The sequence below is a fragment of the Rhinoraja longicauda genome, chromosome 13 (genome assembly GCF_053455715.1).
Source record: "Rhinoraja longicauda isolate Sanriku21f chromosome 13, sRhiLon1.1, whole genome shotgun sequence".
NCBI classification, from domain to species: domain Eukaryota; kingdom Metazoa; phylum Chordata; class Chondrichthyes; order Rajiformes; family Arhynchobatidae; genus Rhinoraja; species Rhinoraja longicauda.
Window position 1 is genome coordinate 4,624,142 of NC_135965.1, and position 18,087 is coordinate 4,642,228.

The 18,087-nt window shown below is 41.3% G+C and overlaps 1 protein-coding gene across 3 annotated transcripts in view; it reads right to left on the reverse strand.

The window, feature by feature from the left end:
- The window catches only part of fxr1 (FMR1 autosomal homolog 1), a 57,297-nt gene that overhangs the window by 15,776 nt on the left and 23,434 nt on the right, over positions 1-18,087 (reverse strand). For 2 of the 3 annotated variants that reach the window (XM_078410214.1, XM_078410216.1), the window contains exons 9-12: positions 16,019-16,097; positions 14,237-14,346; positions 9,542-9,628; positions 7,315-7,507 (exon numbers count right to left, since the gene is read on the reverse strand). In XM_078410214.1, the coding sequence (XP_078266340.1) occupies positions 7,315-7,507; positions 9,542-9,628; positions 14,237-14,346; positions 16,019-16,097 (469 nt within the window). The remainder of the gene's footprint in view (positions 1-7,314; positions 7,508-9,541; positions 9,629-14,236; positions 14,347-16,018; positions 16,098-18,087) is intronic. The other variant, XM_078410215.1, reaches the window with a different exon arrangement.

The window sequence follows — 18,087 nt, forward strand, 5'->3', positions numbered from 1 at the left end:
TTCCAATGAATCGCCACATCTTTCCAATACATTTTTATATTTCAGGTAAGAACACATCTACGTGTTGTACAGATTTAATATTACCTCCTCGATTTTGTATTCTGAACTAGATACAAAGCCTTAGTCCTCATTTTCCTTATGACATTTTTTGCTTGCATTGCTATTTTTAATGGTGTGGGTCAATACAATTAGCTGCCTTTGCTCCTTCACTCAATAGTTTTACCATTTAATATTTATTTCACTTTATTCTTGATCTTGTATCACACTGAACTGCATCAGCTACCTCTTGTATTTCACAATTTACTTCACCTTCCTACCACCCAAATCACTAAACATCAAGCTGAGATGCTCTCAGGTTCCTGGTTCCAATTTCTGTTTGTACACATCATCCCTGGAACAACAGATGGATGGCCCAATAGATTTCCCACTCCCGTAAACTTTGCTTTCAATGATTATATTCTAATCACCAATCTGATATTATTCCATTGCATCTAAGGGCTCCTTTACTGAAAGAATCAAAATGACACAGTCAAGATACCCAGCTATAGCCCATAAATCAATTTTCTTAACCTCCTAATGAAATCTGTGCCACATCATGCAATATGAAGTGATAGATTTAATATGCGACTCCCATCAGAATATTGGAGTTTCATGAAATCAAGAAACTGTTAGGTGATGCAACATATTTCTTGGCAGTGACAATTTAAAACTTGAACTCATTACATTTACCATAGAGACAAGAATTATAGGATCAGTCAATTTTTAAATAAAAGATTGAGGGGCTAGGTAAACATGTAGGACTGAAAAACATTTAAGGAAGAAAATTTTAACGTGTAGAAACAATGACACATGCATAAAAGACTATACCACAACAAACTAAAATAGGTAACAATGGAATAATGCGGGAGAAAAAAGACTAAACAAACTGTTCCATTTACAGATGAGCAAGTAGATTAAGAGGAACGAAGGAGATTAAGAAAATAGGCAGGTAAGAGAGAAACATGCTGATAGAAAATTTAAGAAATAGCAAGCTTCCATTGAACATAATCACGGAACAGACTATTTAACATCAAAGAACAAAGCAAAGGAAATTTAAACTAGGGGCAGATACAGCACAAATGGACAGTCAAAGGTTAGTCTCATTTTAGCACCACCTGCAGGAACTCATTGAAATTGATTCTGAAGCTTCTAATGAGGAAAACATACAATTATACTTGATTATCTAAGCTAAAAGAGGGAGCAGTTCCATGAATAATGCAAAAATGCAAGACATAAAGAAGCTAGTAACCACAAGGTGCACATACAATTGGCCAAATCTCAAAACTCTACCCTCACTCCACAACCTTAATTAATAGGTTCACAGGTGCTGGCAAGAACTGCTGTAATCCACACCTCAACTGCTTTACCAGGGTAATTATTGCTTGGAGGTGACCAACAATCTCAATAACTTTCAGGAGCACAGCTTTGAAGGACAACGTGGTGGAGTTCAAGGGCATAAACTATTTAACCAACGCTTTTTGTTCTTTTATCTCCACTCTTGATAATTTCCTTCAAGCCATCCTTTCCCAAGGTAACAATACTAGTTTCCCATTCTTTCCTTTCCAGGACAGATACCCATTTTAGTTCCCCACTCTGATCAGCATGTAACCCCACTCTTGTTAAGACGAGGCTGTTTTAGACAACATGTTCATCATTTTGTTACATACATTCATGTAAAATGATTTGTTTTAACCACATGCTATTTTAATTTTTTTTAACATTTTCACGGATCCACTATTACAAAAATTCCATGCATCTTGCAAGTGTCTACCTTGCTTTATGACCTTAACCTTTCCTTTTAAGTAATATGACGATCAGCTGATCCTTCTACTCCAATTACCCTTTTTTTTTAAAAATCTTTATCTAATGATCAGATTCTCCAAGATATAGTTTGTAACCCCACCCAAAAGTTGTGTCTCACTCCAACACTGCAGCAGTGTTTCAAGAATCAAAATCCATTTCCCTTAACAATTGGAGCCATAAATTCAAACCAACACCAATCTTCATATGTCAACAGGTTATCTCTCTCTTTGAGATTCCACATCCTAGTGCTGACCTATTGGTTTAATCTCTCATCAGAACATAAGTTCCAGTTATTCATATGTGGATCAGAAATATTCATCCTGCTGCTCCTTCCTCCTAAAAATAAAATTATTTTGCCATAAGGAGGCATCTAAGTGGACTTCATTGGCAATTTTAAACTTGCAGATTTAATGTTATCTAAATTTCTAATAACTTGCCACACAAACAATTATTTCTTAAGAAGCACTTAGCCCCTTGTACCTGTTCTGTCATTCATTGGGATCTTATACCCCAGTGGCATTTTCCCACACGAACTTCACGTTCGTCAATTTCTTTCATATCTAAAGATCTACTCATCTTGGTCTTGAATACTAAGTGACCTGGTTGCACAACATTCTCAAAGGGAAGAGTGAGCAGCCAGATGTGGTGCACATTGCTACCAATGACATAGGTAAAAGGATAAGTTCATGCAGAGTGAATACAAAGTTAGGAAAGAGCAGAACCTCAAGGACAGTAATTTTGGGATTTCTCCCAGTGCCACATGCTACTGAGGGCAGAAATAGAAGGGCAGGCCAGATGAATATGTGGCTGAGGAGCTGATGTAGGATGTTAAGGAAACAGATTCTTGGAACATTGGGATCCAATCAGGGGCAGAGAGGACCCTGTGTAAGAGAGACAGGTTGCACCTGAAATGAAGGGGAACTAATATCCCGGTGAGCAAATTTGCTCGTGTTACTCAAGAAGGTTTAAGCTAGATTGGCTGAGCGAGTGGGCCCCAGAGCAGAAATGACAAATGAGAAGTTGGGGGCATATACTGTAGTCAGAGAACACGTTTAGTAGACAGGACAACCAGCAGTATGGCAAAGAATGAGGAAAAACTGTGGTTTAATCTTTGGAACAAGGAACTGCAGATGCTGGTTAATGCACAAAATGGACACAAGGTGCTGAACTAACTCAGCGAGTCAGGCAACATTGCTTGAGAACATGGATGGGTAATGTTTCGGATCGAGACCCTTCTTCAGACTTATTGTAGGGGAGGGGGAGAAGAAAGCTGGAAAAGGGGAGGAGCAGACATAACATGGCAGATAATAGGACAACATGGCGAGGGGGGGTTGATAATAGATGATTGGAACAAAGGCCAGAGGTAAGTAAAGAAAGAAGGTGTGACACAGGTTTGAAAAGTTGTAGACTGTAAAGCTAGAGGGAGGAAAGGGGGGAGTCCAGGTAGGCACAGGGAACGGAAGGATGAAAAAAAGGGGTGGGTGGGGGGGGGGGGGTGTGTGCACAAGGAAAGTGGGGTGGTTAGTGAGAGGTTACCTAAAATTGGAGAATGGTCATATCATTGGGAGATAAGCTAGCCAAGTGCTGTTCCTCCAGTTTGCGTGTGGCCTCACTCTAGTAATGGAGGTGGCCAGGACAGAAAGGTCAGTGTGGAAAGGGGAAGGGAAGTTAAAATGGTTAGACACTGGGAGATCCAGTAGGTGTTGACCTTTGTTCCAAACATCTGTCTATGAAAAACACACCCCTCCTGCTGCCCAATTACCTACCACGCTCTGTACTGCCCCTCACTTTCCCAGTTTTCTTCTTCCCCTCCCCTATAATTAATATCAAGAAGGAAGTCAACCGGAAACGTCTGTAATCAGTGTATATAGAAGGCACTAGAAGAGAGGACGCAACACTGGACATCCTCTTAGCGAACAGGGTAGGACAAGTGACTGAAGTGTTAATGGAGGAGCGTTTTGGAACTAGTGACCATAATTCTCTTAGTTTTTAAAATAATTATGGAGAAAGATATAACTGGTCCACAAAATGAAGACCTAAGTTGACACAAGGCTAATTTTGGAGGCAATAGGCCGGAACTTGCAGAGGTCAACTGAGTTTGACTGCAGGTAAAGAGATGTCTGGAAAGCGGGAGGCTTTTAAAAGTGTGATAACAAGAGTTCAGGAACAGCAGGTTCCTGTTAGCTTAAATGGCAAGCTTCGCAAGTTTAGGGAACTCTGGCTGACGAAAGATATTGAAGCTCTGGACAGAAAAGGAGAGGCATATATATCAGTTTAGGCAGAAGATGGACACGAAATGCTGGAGTAACTCAGCGGGTCAGGCAGCACCTCAAGAGAAGGAACGGGTGATTTTTCGGGTCGAGATGTCCCAGCATTTCGTGTCCATCTTTGGTTTAAACCAGCATCTGCAGTTTCTTCATACATATCAGGTTTAGGCTGTTGGGAATCAAGTGTATCTTGCGACGTGTACATGTGTAGGATTATTGAGAGGGAAATCAGGGAGGCAAAAAGAGGGCACGAGATAGATCTGGCAGGCAAGGTAAATGGAAAATCCCAAGAGGTATACAGATATATTAAGAGTAAAAAAATGGCTGGGGAGAAAACTCTTAAAGATCAGCACCGTCATCTATGTGTGGAGCTACAGGAAATGGGTAAGATTTCTAATGAATATTTGTCAGCTTGTTCATCTACAGTAGAAAAGTGGTTGATGCAGGTATAATTACAAAGTTTAAAAGTCATTTGGACAAATACATGAAAAGTTGATAGGGGTATAGACCAAAGTGAGCCAATCAGTCTAGCCAGGATGGGCATCTTGGTCAGAATAGACGAATTGGGTCGAAGGGTAGACTTTGTGCCATATTGTTCTATGATTGCACCTCCACAAGGTTTGTGGAGAATTCCAATAGATCTTGGCTGACGAGGGAAAATTAGACGTGAGTCAAAAACAAGCAGGATGCATGGGACAGGTATAGGCAGCTAGGATCAAGTGCATCCCTGGAGGAGTTTCGGGAACTAAGGAGTAAACTAAAAAAGGAAATCAGAAGGGCAAAAAGGGGCTAGGACATATTTTTATAAATACATAAAGGGGAAAAAGGGTAACGAGAGAGAGAGTGGGACCTCTCAGAATATCAAAGCGGTCACCTCTGTGTGGAGCCACAGGCGATGGGCAAGGTCCTAAATGAGTATTTCTCCTCTGTATTTGCCGAGGAGAAAGACAGTAGAACGGAGGAGATTGGAGCAGTCACTGGAAGTGTCTTGAGAGCAGTCAGGGTTACTGTCGAAGAAGTACTGAAGGTACTGTCGTGTTTGAAGGTAGACAAATCTCCAGGGCCTGATCTGATATATCCGAGGACATTGTGGGAAACAAGAGAGGTAATTGTGGCAGTTCTGGTTGAAATTTACAAGTTGTTCTTAAATACAGGAGAGGTGCCGGAAGACTGGAGGGTGGCAAATGTTGTACCTCTTCTCAAGAAGGGCTGCAGGGAAAATGCTGGGAACTATAGGCTGATGAGCTTCACATCTGTAGTTGGTAAGTTATTGGAGAGTATTCTGAGGGGTAGGATATACAGGCATTTGGATGGGCAAGGGCTGATTAGGTACAGTCAGCATGGTTTTGTAAGTGGGAGGTCGTGTCTCACAAATCTGATTGATTTTTTTGAAGACGTGACCAAAAAGGTTGATGAGGGCAGAGCTATAGATGTCGTGTACATGGACTTCAGTAAAGCGATCGACAAAGTATGCTGTTCTGGAAGGTTAGATCGCATGGGACCCAAGGAGAGATAGCTGAATGGACAGCAAATTGTCTCCATGGAAGGAAGCAGAAGGTAATGGCGGAAGGTTGCTTCTCAGACTGGATGCCTGTGACTAGTGGTGTCTCAGGGGAATGATTTGGATGAGAACATACATGGCAAGATTAGCAAGTTTGCTGATGATACAAAAGTTAGTGGTTTTGCAGAGAGTAAAGATGGTTGTGAACGATTGCAGCAGGATCTGGATCGATTGGCCAGGTGGGCGGATGAATGGTTGATGGAATTTAATACAGAGAAGAAGTGTGAGGTGTTGCATTTTGGGACGTCGAACAAGGGCAGGACCTACACAGTAAATGGTAGGCCTCTGGGCAGTGTTGTAGAGCAGAGGGATCTAGGAGTACAGGTGCATGGTTCCTTGAAGGTCGAGTCACAGGTAAATAAGGTGGTCAAAAAGGCTTTTCGCACTTTGGCCTTCAAAAGACTATTGAGTATAGAAGTTGGGAGGTCATGTTGCAGTTGTATAAGACGTTGGTGAGATGCATTTGGAATATTATGTTCAGTTCTGGGCACCATGTTATAGGAAAGATATTGTCAAGCTTGAAAGGGTTCAGAAAAGATTTACGAGGATGTTGCCAGGACTAGAGGGTGTGAACTATAGGGAGAGGTTGAGTAGGCTGGGTCTCTATTCCATGGAGCGCAGGAGGATGAGGGAAGATCTTAGAGGTATACAAAATTATGAGAGGAATAGATCAGGTAGATACACCGCCTTTTGCCCAGAGTAGGGGAAACCGAGGACCAGAGGACCTAGGTTCAAGGTGAAGGGGAAAAGATTTAATGGGAATCCGAGGGGTAACTTTTTCACACTAAGGATTGTGGGTGTATGGAAGAAGCTGCCAGAAGAGGTAGTTGAGGCTGGGACTATCCCATCGTTTAAGAAACAGTTAGACAGGTACATGGATAGGACAGGTTTGGAGGGATATGGACCAAGCGCAGGCAAGTGGGACTAGTGTAGCTGGGACATTGTTGGCCGGTGTGCGTGAGTTGGGCCCTCTCTTGCCATAGAGGGAGTACAGAGAAGGTTCACCAGATTGATTCCTGGGATGGCAGGACTTTCATATGAAGAAAGACTGGATAGACTCGGCTTGTACTCGCTGGAATTTAGAAGATTGAGGGGGGATCTTATAGAAACTTACAAAATTCTTAAGGGGTTGGACAGGCTAGATGCAGGAAGAATGTTCCCGAAGTTGGGGAAGTCCAGAACAAGGGGTCACAGTTTAAGGATAAGGGGGAACTTTTAGGACTGAGATGAGAAAGTTTTTTTTCACACAGAGAGTGGTGAATCTGTGGAATCCTCTGCCACAGAAGGTAGTTGAGGCCAGTTCATTGGCTATATTTAAGAGGGAGTTAGATGTGGCCCTTGTGGCTAAAGGGATCAGGGGGTATGGAGAGAAGGCACATACGGGATACTGAGTTGGATGATCAGCCATGATCATATTGAATGGCGGTGCAGGCTCGAAGGGCCGAATGGCCTACTCCTGCACCTATTTTCTATGTTTCTATCAATTCCCATTTTGAAAATGGCCCTTGTTCTAGAGAGCCCAAGCCAAAGGTATAAAAACATAAATTCTAGAGACTGTTAAAAGGAAAAAAAACCAAAATATTCTACAAATATATAGTCTGAAGTATCTTAGCATCAATTGGTATTAAAATGTAATTAAATTACCATAACCTGATGTGTAATTTGGCCCTCGACGACCACGGTAGGATCTGCCACCACGCATTGAGGAAGCAGTGCTGTCATCAGTGATGTAACCTTTATCTTTCTCTGGTCGACTTGCCACTGGCCTATACCCCATACCAATCTGCCGGAGTTGCTCATCGATTAGCAACCGGTCCATTCTCAGCTGTTCGACTTCCTAAAACATGCAGAACAAAGCAAATTAAGATTATACCTGAAAGCTACAGAGAATAATTTTGGATTAATACCAAATTACTATAATTAAAAAGATGTTCAACTATATAGTGCTACTAAAGGGATGGAGAGTAGATCTACTGCAAAAGTTAGAACAATCAAGTGTTTAAATTATTGGCCTGCACTTGGTGTTTGATGATCTACTTTCTCATGCAGATCACACCCAATCAATACTTTCTTTGTGCTGTACTTCAATTTTAAGTGACCAGAAAAATGTCAATTTCAATTATTAGAACAGTTTCTAAGAACACTGTATGCTAAAAGCAAATAAAACAGCAGTAACTCTCTCAAAACCACAATTAAAAAAGACAAATAAACACCCCAATATCTCATTATTTCATTCTAAATAACACAAAAGGCACCTTTGTTCTTATGTTCTATTTTGAAAGTGTTCATTGAGGTTTATCTGATGCTATTGAAAATATAATCTATATATAAAGAGGCAAAGAAAACCAAACAATTCATTAAAGAGGATAATCAATAGCATATATTAAGAGATTTCTAATGAGGTCATCTTTAACAAGAGATCTTAAGGTTAGCAAAAGATATGACAAAAAAAGCTGGAGTAACTCAGCGGGACAGGCAACACTTCTAGAGAGAAGGAATGGGTGACGTTTTGGGTCAAGACCCTCCTTCAGACTGAAAGGTCTGACTGAAAGGAAGACTTCTTCAGTCTGACAGGTCTCGACCTGAAACATCACCCATTCCTTCTCTCCAGAGATGCTGCCTGTCGTGCTGAGTTACTCCAGCTTTTTGTGTCTGTCTATGGTTTAAACCAGCATCTTCAGTTCCTTCCTACATTTAAGGTAGGGAAACTGTCATAAACCATTTTCAGGCAGTGGGAACTTCTGAAAGGCTTATCCTAACATTTCAAAGACATGGCTTCCAACGGTCTTCCTAATAGCCGAAACATATCTGCATAGACACAAAAAGCTGGAGTAACTCATTGGGAATCTCAGGTAGAATCTATGGAGAGAAGGAATGGGTGATGTTTTGGGTCAAGACCCTTCAGACTGAAAGAAGGTCTGACTGAAAGAATACTTCTCCAGTCTGAAGAAGGGTCTTGGCCTGAAACATCACCCATTCCTTCTCTCCAGAGATGCTGCCTATTCCACTGAGTTACTCCAGCTTTGTGTCTATCGTCAGTTTAAACCAGCATCTGCAGTTCCTTCTTAAACATATCTGCTTCTTGGCTGACTAATCATCAAAAATAAAGAAATCTATCAAATATTTATCTACCTCTACTTTAAATACTGTCCATGATCCAGCTTCCACCACCAACAGGACATTGATTTGCGCCTTATTTTTAAGAAATACCTCATTTTCTAGTTGTCATGTCCTCTTCATATCATATCATATCATCATATATCTACAGCCGGAAACAGGCCTTTTCGGCCCTCCAAGTCCGTGCCGCCCAGTGATCCCCGTACATTAACACTATCCTACACCCACTAGGGACAATTTTTACATTTACCCAGCCAATTAACCTACATACCTGTACGTCTTTGGAGTGTGGGAGGAAACCAAAGATCTCGGAGAAAACCCACGCAGGTCACGGGGAGAACGTACACGAGCACGAGTGAAAACATCTCAATATCAACCCCACCAAACCCCCTTAGAATCAATCACATATGTTTGAAAAGATCACCCTCATTCTTCTAAACTCAAAGGATTACAGGCCAAAACTATTTAGTGTGCCTTGGTGGGACAACCCTTGCATCCCAGGAATCAGCACATTTGTTTCTCCTTTGCACTGCCCCTAATATTACTATATGCTTTTTTAGATAAGAGGATCAAAACTGTATGCAGCATTCTAGGTTTGGGGAAAGGATAGCAGTGCTCAATGAGTGACTTGGGAGTGGTTTATTATTCCTATATTTGAATAATAAACCACTGCTAACTCTTCCCCCCACCCCACCCTACCCCCATACGGTTTATTGAAGCTGAAACACTACCATAAGATGACAAATGTGAATACCTTCAGGTAAGAGATATGATACTCCAAAAGAACCTGCACATTTCCAATGCTTTCCTTTGTTCCGACAAAAGTAAATGGAACCATTCCCTGTGGAAATTTTAGAAAATAAATCCACAATTACAATCCTTCCAAAGAAAGTGGAACTTTTAATTTAAAATATCAACATTTTTAGAATGAGCATACTTCCATTGTGGTTAACATAATTGGAAGACACAAAAAGCGTGAGAGTCTGAAAAAGGGACTCGACCCAAAACGTTACCAACTCCTTCGCTCCAGAGATACTGCCTGTCCCGCTGAGTTACTCCAGCATTTTGTGTCTTTCTTCAGTTTAAACCAGCATCTGCAGTTCCTTCCTGCATAATTTGGAAGTTACCTTGAGACATTATATCTTCCTTGATCCAATTTCTGCAGCCCCAACTGTTCACATTCCCTTCCTACCATGTATCCTAAATTGTAGCATAAACTAGACCAAGTGGAACCATTGGGCCCCTAACCTCTCCTGCATTGTTGCAGCACCCTCTCCTCCCCCCCCTTCCCTCCTCCCCTTTCCCCTCCCCTCCTTCCCCTCCACCCTCCCTTATCCTGCCTCCTCTCCCCCTCCCTCCCTCCACCCCCCTCCCTCCCTAGGAGATAGATTTATACTTTAAAATGTGAATAACTTAAAAAATATAACACCGATTTCAATGAAACTTCTTCCATTAGCACCAAATGGACGATGGTGAGTAAGGTGGGCCTAAAATTGTCGTACTATCGTGTACTGTTTTGGCTGTAGTTCAGGAACAAACAGTTTGGAGAGTTTTGGTATATAAATGTTTCCCTCCTTGCCCCTTTCCTTCCATTACAATGGTTTCAGTCATTTTACTCTATTATCTTCAAAACCTCTACAGCTCTACAACTCGACAATTCTGCATTGCTGCCAAAATATCTCAAGCATCACACATTCCTTATTCTACCAAGATTCCAGCTGTGAAAAGCTCTATGATTCTAATTCTGCATCTTCCAACTTCCCAACTTCTTTACAGTCATTCTAAATAACATTCAAGTCGTCCCCATTTTCTCCTCCTTTGGTGCTGTACATTTTTTGTCAGAAACCTTGACCATCTTTCCACATTAAATAAGTGCAAATTCCAACATTGAAATTTGGAATGAGAGTGTGGCCAGGCTGATGTGGGTTTCTGATGATACTGGCTGCCCTTCTGAGGCAGGGACTCCTGTAGATCCCTTCAATGGTGGGGAGGTTAGTACCTGTGATGGGCTGGGTGGCTTACACCACTTTTTGCAGTCTTCTTCTATTCTGGACGATCGAGTTGCTGAACTAGGCTGTGATGCAACCAGTCAATATGCTCTCTACTGTACACGTAAAAGTTCAAGAGATTATTCGTTGATATACTGAATCTTCTCAATCATCTAAGGAAGTAGAGGCATTGATGGGCTTTCTTTATGATTACATCAATGTGCTGGGTCCAGAACAGGTCTTCAAACATATGCACACTCAGGAATTTGAAGTTATTGACTCTCATTGATGAAGACAGGTTTGTGGATCCTCGTCCAAGTCAACAATCAGATCCTTGGTTTTACTGGTGTTGAGAGCAAGGTTGCTGTTCTGGAGAAGAGCCTCGCCCCAAAACGTCACCCATTCCTTTTCTTTAGAAATGGTGCCTGTCCCGACAAGTTACTCCAGCATTTTGTGTCTATGCTGTTCTGGCACAATTTGTTCAGTCAATCCATCTCCCTCCTACACTCTTATCTCATCATCAAGTTGGAACTGTGTCTGGCTACACAGTCATGAGCATAGAGCGAGTAGAACAGGGGCCTGAGTACACAGCCTCGAGCTGCCCCAGTGTTGATGGCGGTTGAGGAGGAAATGTTGCTGCCAATTCAGATTGTGGGCTTGTTGACGGCTTGATTGAGGAAGTAGATGCATGCGCATAGACCCCGAGCTTGGTAACCAGTTTGGAGGGGATGATGGTGTTGAACACCAAGCTGTGGTCCATGAGCAGACTGACGTATGTGCTTTTATGGTCCAAATGGTCCAGTACAGAGTGGTGAGCCAATGAGATTGCATCCTCCGTTGACCCAAGACGGCAGTAGGCAAATTATCATGGGTCTAGGTTCTTGTTGAGGTGGGTTGATATGCACCATAACCAGACCTCCCAACATTGGATTTTACAAATTCATAATTTTGATGTCCAAAATTCAGAATTTTATATGAAAATTCATAATATGGCACGTAATGCAACTTTTCAGGGGAAAAAAGGTATGCACGCCAAATGTGCATATGCTTTGCGCTATTCATGTGAAAAATGACTATTATTTCCAACAGTCTGTAGTTCTTGGACTACATGTTCAATGTCAGGCCTATCATGAGTATATTCTGCTATTTATAGAAAGGTTATTGAACAGAGATACTATTTGCAACACAAAGAAAGAATTTTTTGTTTTGTTTTTTCTATTCGTTTTTTTCCTTACACATCCCAATTCTCTTGGTATTGAATAAAAGAACAATGGTCATAAAATGTATGACTAAGTTATGAAGAAAGACTTGATATATGCGACCCGACTAGGCATACGGAAGTACTTATTGAAGTAAATTCGCACATTAATTGATAATCAGCCCAGATAGGTGTTAATTGGCTTTTCTACTGTGTTTTATATTTTAACCCCGTCTTAACTAATATAGTTATATAATCTTGCACTTGTATTTAATATTTACTCATTACAGTTCCACCACTTATTTTCTGACACTCTTGGTTCCAGAGCTTTGCTGGTTTATCCAGCCGGCCAAGGAAGACAGCTATGGGGATAGATGTGCTGGCTCCAGCTGGGCTGGAGTTCCAGAGCCCCGGCTGCAGGTTGCAAATTCAACCCGATTGGCCACGGAAGTCCCGATGAGGTCGAGATTGGTTGCCTTGCCACATGGGTGCCACATGTTCGGGGAGATATGTTCAATGTCAGGCCTATGTCAGACATTCGGGGAGACTTCCAGGGCAGGGGGATTTCGCGCAGAACCCCTAGCGACCGAATTGACAAATTGCAATTACCGACTGTTTTGCAGAAAAATGTGAGGCGAAATCGAAATGGAGGAAATGAAATAAGAGGAAACTTTCCGCCAAATTCTGAAGGGTTGGGAGGGGTGCATAACCAACCTCTCAAAGCATTTCATCACCATGGATGTTAGTGCAACCGGTCTGTAGTCATTAAGGCACGTCACCTTATTCTTTTTGGGCACCGGTTTGATTAATGGCCTTTTAAAGCAGGTGGAAACCTTAGAGCTCAGTAATGAGAGGTTGAAGATGTCTGCAAAAACTTCAGCCAGTTGGTTCGCACAGGTCTAAAGAACACGATTATCAGGTCCAGATGCTATACGAGGGTTCACCCTCCTGAAGGATCTTCTGATGTCAGCCTCTGTGACCGGGATTGCAATACGATCGGGAGGGCTATGGGGGCCCGGGTAAGGATCATCAGTGTTTTCTGCTCTTCTGGGAGTGATGCGTTGCTGTTGCTTGAGCTGCTCCTTGGTTTTGCCTTGCAGGAAGTTATGAAGTGCAAGCCCTACCACAGCTGCCGAATATCTGCCTCATCCTCCAGTTTGGAGTGAAAGTTCCTTTTTGCCTTTCTGACAGCCTTATCAAGGTTCTATCTGGACTTCTTGTATGATGCTGCTTCGCCAGACTTGAATGCCCGCGATCTGATCCTCAGAAGAATGTGGACCTTCTCGTTTATCCAAGGCTTCTGGTTGAGGAACACCAGGATGGTTTTCATATTCGTTCAGTTCCATTGCTAAGTTCATGAACATGGCAGTCCCAGTCTCTATTAAGAAAGTTAAACTCTTCTATGACTACACTTATTATTATTGCAACTCGCAGCAATCTCACAACATATTTGTTCTTCCAATTCCCATTGACTATTTCGTACAGTACTACTTACTATAGTACAATCCCAACAAGGTGGTCATCCACTTTTCATTTCGTAGCTCCAACCATATAGCCTCTCTGGACAACCCTTCAGAAATGTCATCGTCCACTTCTTGATGGTCTCTTTGTAATCAATAAAGGAACTCCCCCCTCATCATTTATCGCGCTAGTGCCCTGGAACATTAAGCTGACAATTTTGTCCCTCCTTTAACATGGTTTCTGTAATGGTATAATATCCAATTTTCAAATACCTGTCAATACGCCTAGTTTGTAAGCCTTGCCTGTTAGGCCTCTTGGATTGAAATGAATGCAATGTTATCATTCCTCACTCCCTGCCCGTCTTGTCAACTAAACTTGATGTCATTGACTTCTGTATCAACTTCCAGCCTTTCAACAGCCTAGGTTTAGTGCTAAGGACCAAGAATGAATATTTTGGCAATGGGACTTAAATTTAACTGTTTCGCAATGCTAGTAATGCAACGATAAAGCAATATGTTTGCAACTGGTCCCTCGTCCTATTTAACACAATAGGATTAAACAGTCAGTTAGTTACTGTACAGTGTATCACAGAATTACACAAGGCGAAATATAGCTTTAAAACTTTGTAATTCTTAGCATTGTAAGTGAGACCAAAAGAAAAAAAATTCAGATGCTGAAAATCTGAAATAAAGAAAAAGATAAATGCGGGTGGATTCCCCAAAAGAATTTTAAAATATTATACAGCAGGTAGTATTATAACGTTTGAAACAAAATATATGTGAGCAACATTTTAATGGTTTACCTCTTCTCTTGGTTGCCTGCTGTCGTTATCGCCTTCAATTCGCACTCTAACTACTCCCGATTTGTCTACTATCTCCTGAATAACTTTACCATTTTTACCAATTACTTTTCCTGCAATAAAGAAAAATAGCAATGTTAAGGAAAAGACCAAATGAAGATATTTTGTAAGTCATGTGTATTACAATCCTATTGATGCACCAAATTTCAAGAAAGGTACAGTGAACACTCACTTTAACAAACCCCTTTATAACAGATTTCAGTTTTACAGGACAGACCTGCCGATGCAACCCCCATCACGCCGCTTACAGCCCTGGCTCTCAATGCTACCTCCAACTCGCAAGATACACCAGCGAGCCCTTCTTCACCCACCGCATGGTCCGTTGACATGGCTGTCATTGCAGCTCACGCTGTAACCCCTTGCGGGCCGCTGCCACCTACAGGATGCGCTCAGTCACTGTGGGGCTCTCTCCCCTCCCACCAGCTGCTGCTTCTATCTGTCAGCCCATCTCTTTGTCCACTCTCTGCTCCACTGCCGCTTCCTCCTCCTATTGCTCTGTCCACTCAGACCCCCCCCCCATCGACACTGCCTCCTCCTTCTTACTCGGCCTGTTCTCTTTTTTATTGCCCCCCCACCAAAGGCCACCATCTACAACAGCCGCCTCCTCCCCCAGAGTTGCCGACATACTTCACCAGCAGGTGAGAGGGAAGGAAACCCCAAGGTGATCTAACGTGTCTTGTCGTCGGCAATGGTCCGAAGAAAGCGCTGCCGGCCAGGGGCTACAACGTGAGCCACAACGATAGCCCTCTCACCCAACCCTGCTGTAGATCGTCACGAATGGCTTGCTAGTACAGGCCAGTGGCATCGGCGCATAGTTTTCAGATGAAAGTGCGGGAGTAATTCCGCAAACCAAATCAGTCTGAAGAAGGATCCTGACGTCACCTCTCCATATTCTCTAGAGATGCTGCCTGACCCGCTGAGTTACTCCAGCACTTTGTGTCTTTTTGTGTATTAACCATCATGTGCAATTTCTTTGTTTCAACTACATACCACTTTACTTAGTTATAATGAACAATGGATAATAACGAACATCACACCCCCCCCCCCACCCCAATATGGTCTGTTATAATGAGGGTTTACTGTAATACTCAAATTAAAATCAGTTTAACCCATGGGTTGGTAAAATAATTTTAAAAACACACCAATACAATGCTATATATTTGACTGTTAGTTTGCATTAAATTTCAAATTATGAGCAGGAAAGCCATTTGACCCAATGTTAAGTCATATATCCTGAAATATGTTATTACCCGCCATCGCTTCAGTTGACAATTTTCCCACCCTGTAGTCAATGTCATGTTGGTTATCACATACAAATTTCAACTCTAACCTTTCTTCATTCACACTGTACAATTTTGTTTTTAAATGGCGATTGCACCCAAGTAGTTTATACCATTTGCAGTACAATATATGCTACAACATTGACCAATATTTTCCGAAGATGAAAGGCTCCTTTTTCTAGCCTTTGATTTTGAAAAATCGTATCTAAATTAGTCCGATAACTTTCTTGAATGACTTCCGATATTTCTGCCCTAGTGAGCAGAATTAAGGCATATTCTGTCAAGTTTATATACATGTCACACAGTCCATAGTTTGGGTTAAACTATTTTCATATTAATTTGTTTCCTTAATAATCATTATATATGTTTTTACATTAATGTAGTGCCAACCAAACTCATTGATCTCAAACATGCATACGAGTACATTTTTTAATGCAACACTTACCTACTAATTCCCTGGGAACCTGAACAGAATCCTCCACAAACTCAAGATAATTTCTAGCTTTCTGAACTGCTTCTTCAGTCTGTAAACAGATCAAAATCTTAATGTAGCACTGAATATTAAATATTGCGTGTGGTATTCTCACCTGCTAGCATTTTTAAAAAAATGATGTTTCATGCCCCATATTTAGACAAATATTAACCACCAAACATATCAAACTAGCTTACCTCTTGCTTCTCATCTGGGATGCAATAAAACATGAGCTTGCAAGGTCTCTTTCTAAAAGATTATTTTAATGGAATGAATTATAACATAGCTATTTGCAAAATATGTATTGCACATGCAATGTGTTTTAGTGCAAATTCAGGGAAAAATGAGGACAGCAATTAATCACTCACAAAATAAATTATATTTATTAATTAAACGTTAAAACAAAGTAATTTGGGGAAATATATTATACTTGCTATGTGCACAAAATCTTTGCACTTATCAAGTGGATGAGTAAATTGTAAATATTTTTCTAGCTTTTCAGGGCCAGCACTTCATAAGTCCCATTCCTCAAGAGCTGCTCCATTTGTACAAAAACAATGGACTATATGACTGAATTATACAGTGAATACAATTGTGGGATATTAGTCGCCCCAGTATCATCTGATTTACGTGGATAATTGATTACAGCGGTAGAACTGCTGCCTTAGAGAGCTTACAGCGCCAGAGACCCGTGCTTGATCCCGACTGCGGGTGCTTGTCTATACGGACGGAGTATGTATGTTCTCTCCGTGACCTATGTGGGTTTTCTCCGAGAACTTCAGTTTCCTCCCACACTCCAAAGATGTACAGGTTTGTAGGTTAATTGGCTTGGTATAAATGTAAAAATTGTCCCGAGTGTGTAGGATAGTGTAAATGTGTGGGGATCGCTGGTCGGTGCAGACTCAGTGGGCTGAAGGGCCATTTGTCATTGTGATACCAATGACACTTCACACACCTCAATAAGAACTAGAGTTCTTATCCAATAAATTAGGTGGTGAATTTAAGATTTGAATCTTGCCAATGAAAGAATAGAATGTATCTAAGTCACAATGTCTTCATCAAAAGAGAACCTGGACACAGTATTCCACAGATCTTAAATTTCTCAGTGGTTAGAAACATAGAAAACAGATGCAAGAGTAGACCATTCTACCCTTCGAGCCAGCTGATCATGGCTGATTAGGTACCCCGTTCCGGCTTTTTCCCCATTTCCCTTGATCTCTTAGATCTAAGAGCTAAATCTAAATCTCTCTTGAAAACATCCAGTGAATTGGCCTCCACTGCCTTCAGTGGCAGAGAATTCGACAGATGCCATATGTTTGGAAAATGATGACAAAGCAAGTCTACAAGCTTACAAACTACAGAAGATAGTCAAGTGATCAAACTCCAAGCTGCACGTGTTGCTGCAAGAATTAAGCACACTATTTATCCAACTGAAATTGATGTCAACCCAAGCAAGACTTCCAGTTCCATCTCATCTCTCAACACTATTGGAAATTGCTTTATTGAACATAGCTTATGTTCACTAGGATATTCTCAGATTGTTGCCCAACATATTAGCACCAGTCAAAACAAATCAACAGTTGAAATTTCTAATAACTATATCAGTATTTCCGTTAATAATAAATAAAATTAAAAATGGATATCCTTTTTAAATCATTTTGTACTTCTGAAAAATCTCAGATCTGTCTTCAATAAAAACAGGATATCAAATATTATGAAAAGATAGGAAGAATCCCAAATGATGATGCCATGTACTACAACAAACATTTTTGCCAGGACATGTCTAATGGTGTAAAATGGCATGAATACCATTGAATGGTTTTGAGAGGCTGGTTATGGCACTCATTAAATCCAGCCTACCAAGCAGCCTTGATCCACTGGTGTTTGCTTACTGCTACAACAGGTCCATGACCACTGCCATCTCCCTGACTCATCCCTGGAACACCTGGATAAGAATAACATCCACATCATAGACAAGAGCTCTGCTATCAATACCATTATCCCAATTAAGCTCATCTCCAAACTAGTGGAACTTGGGAATC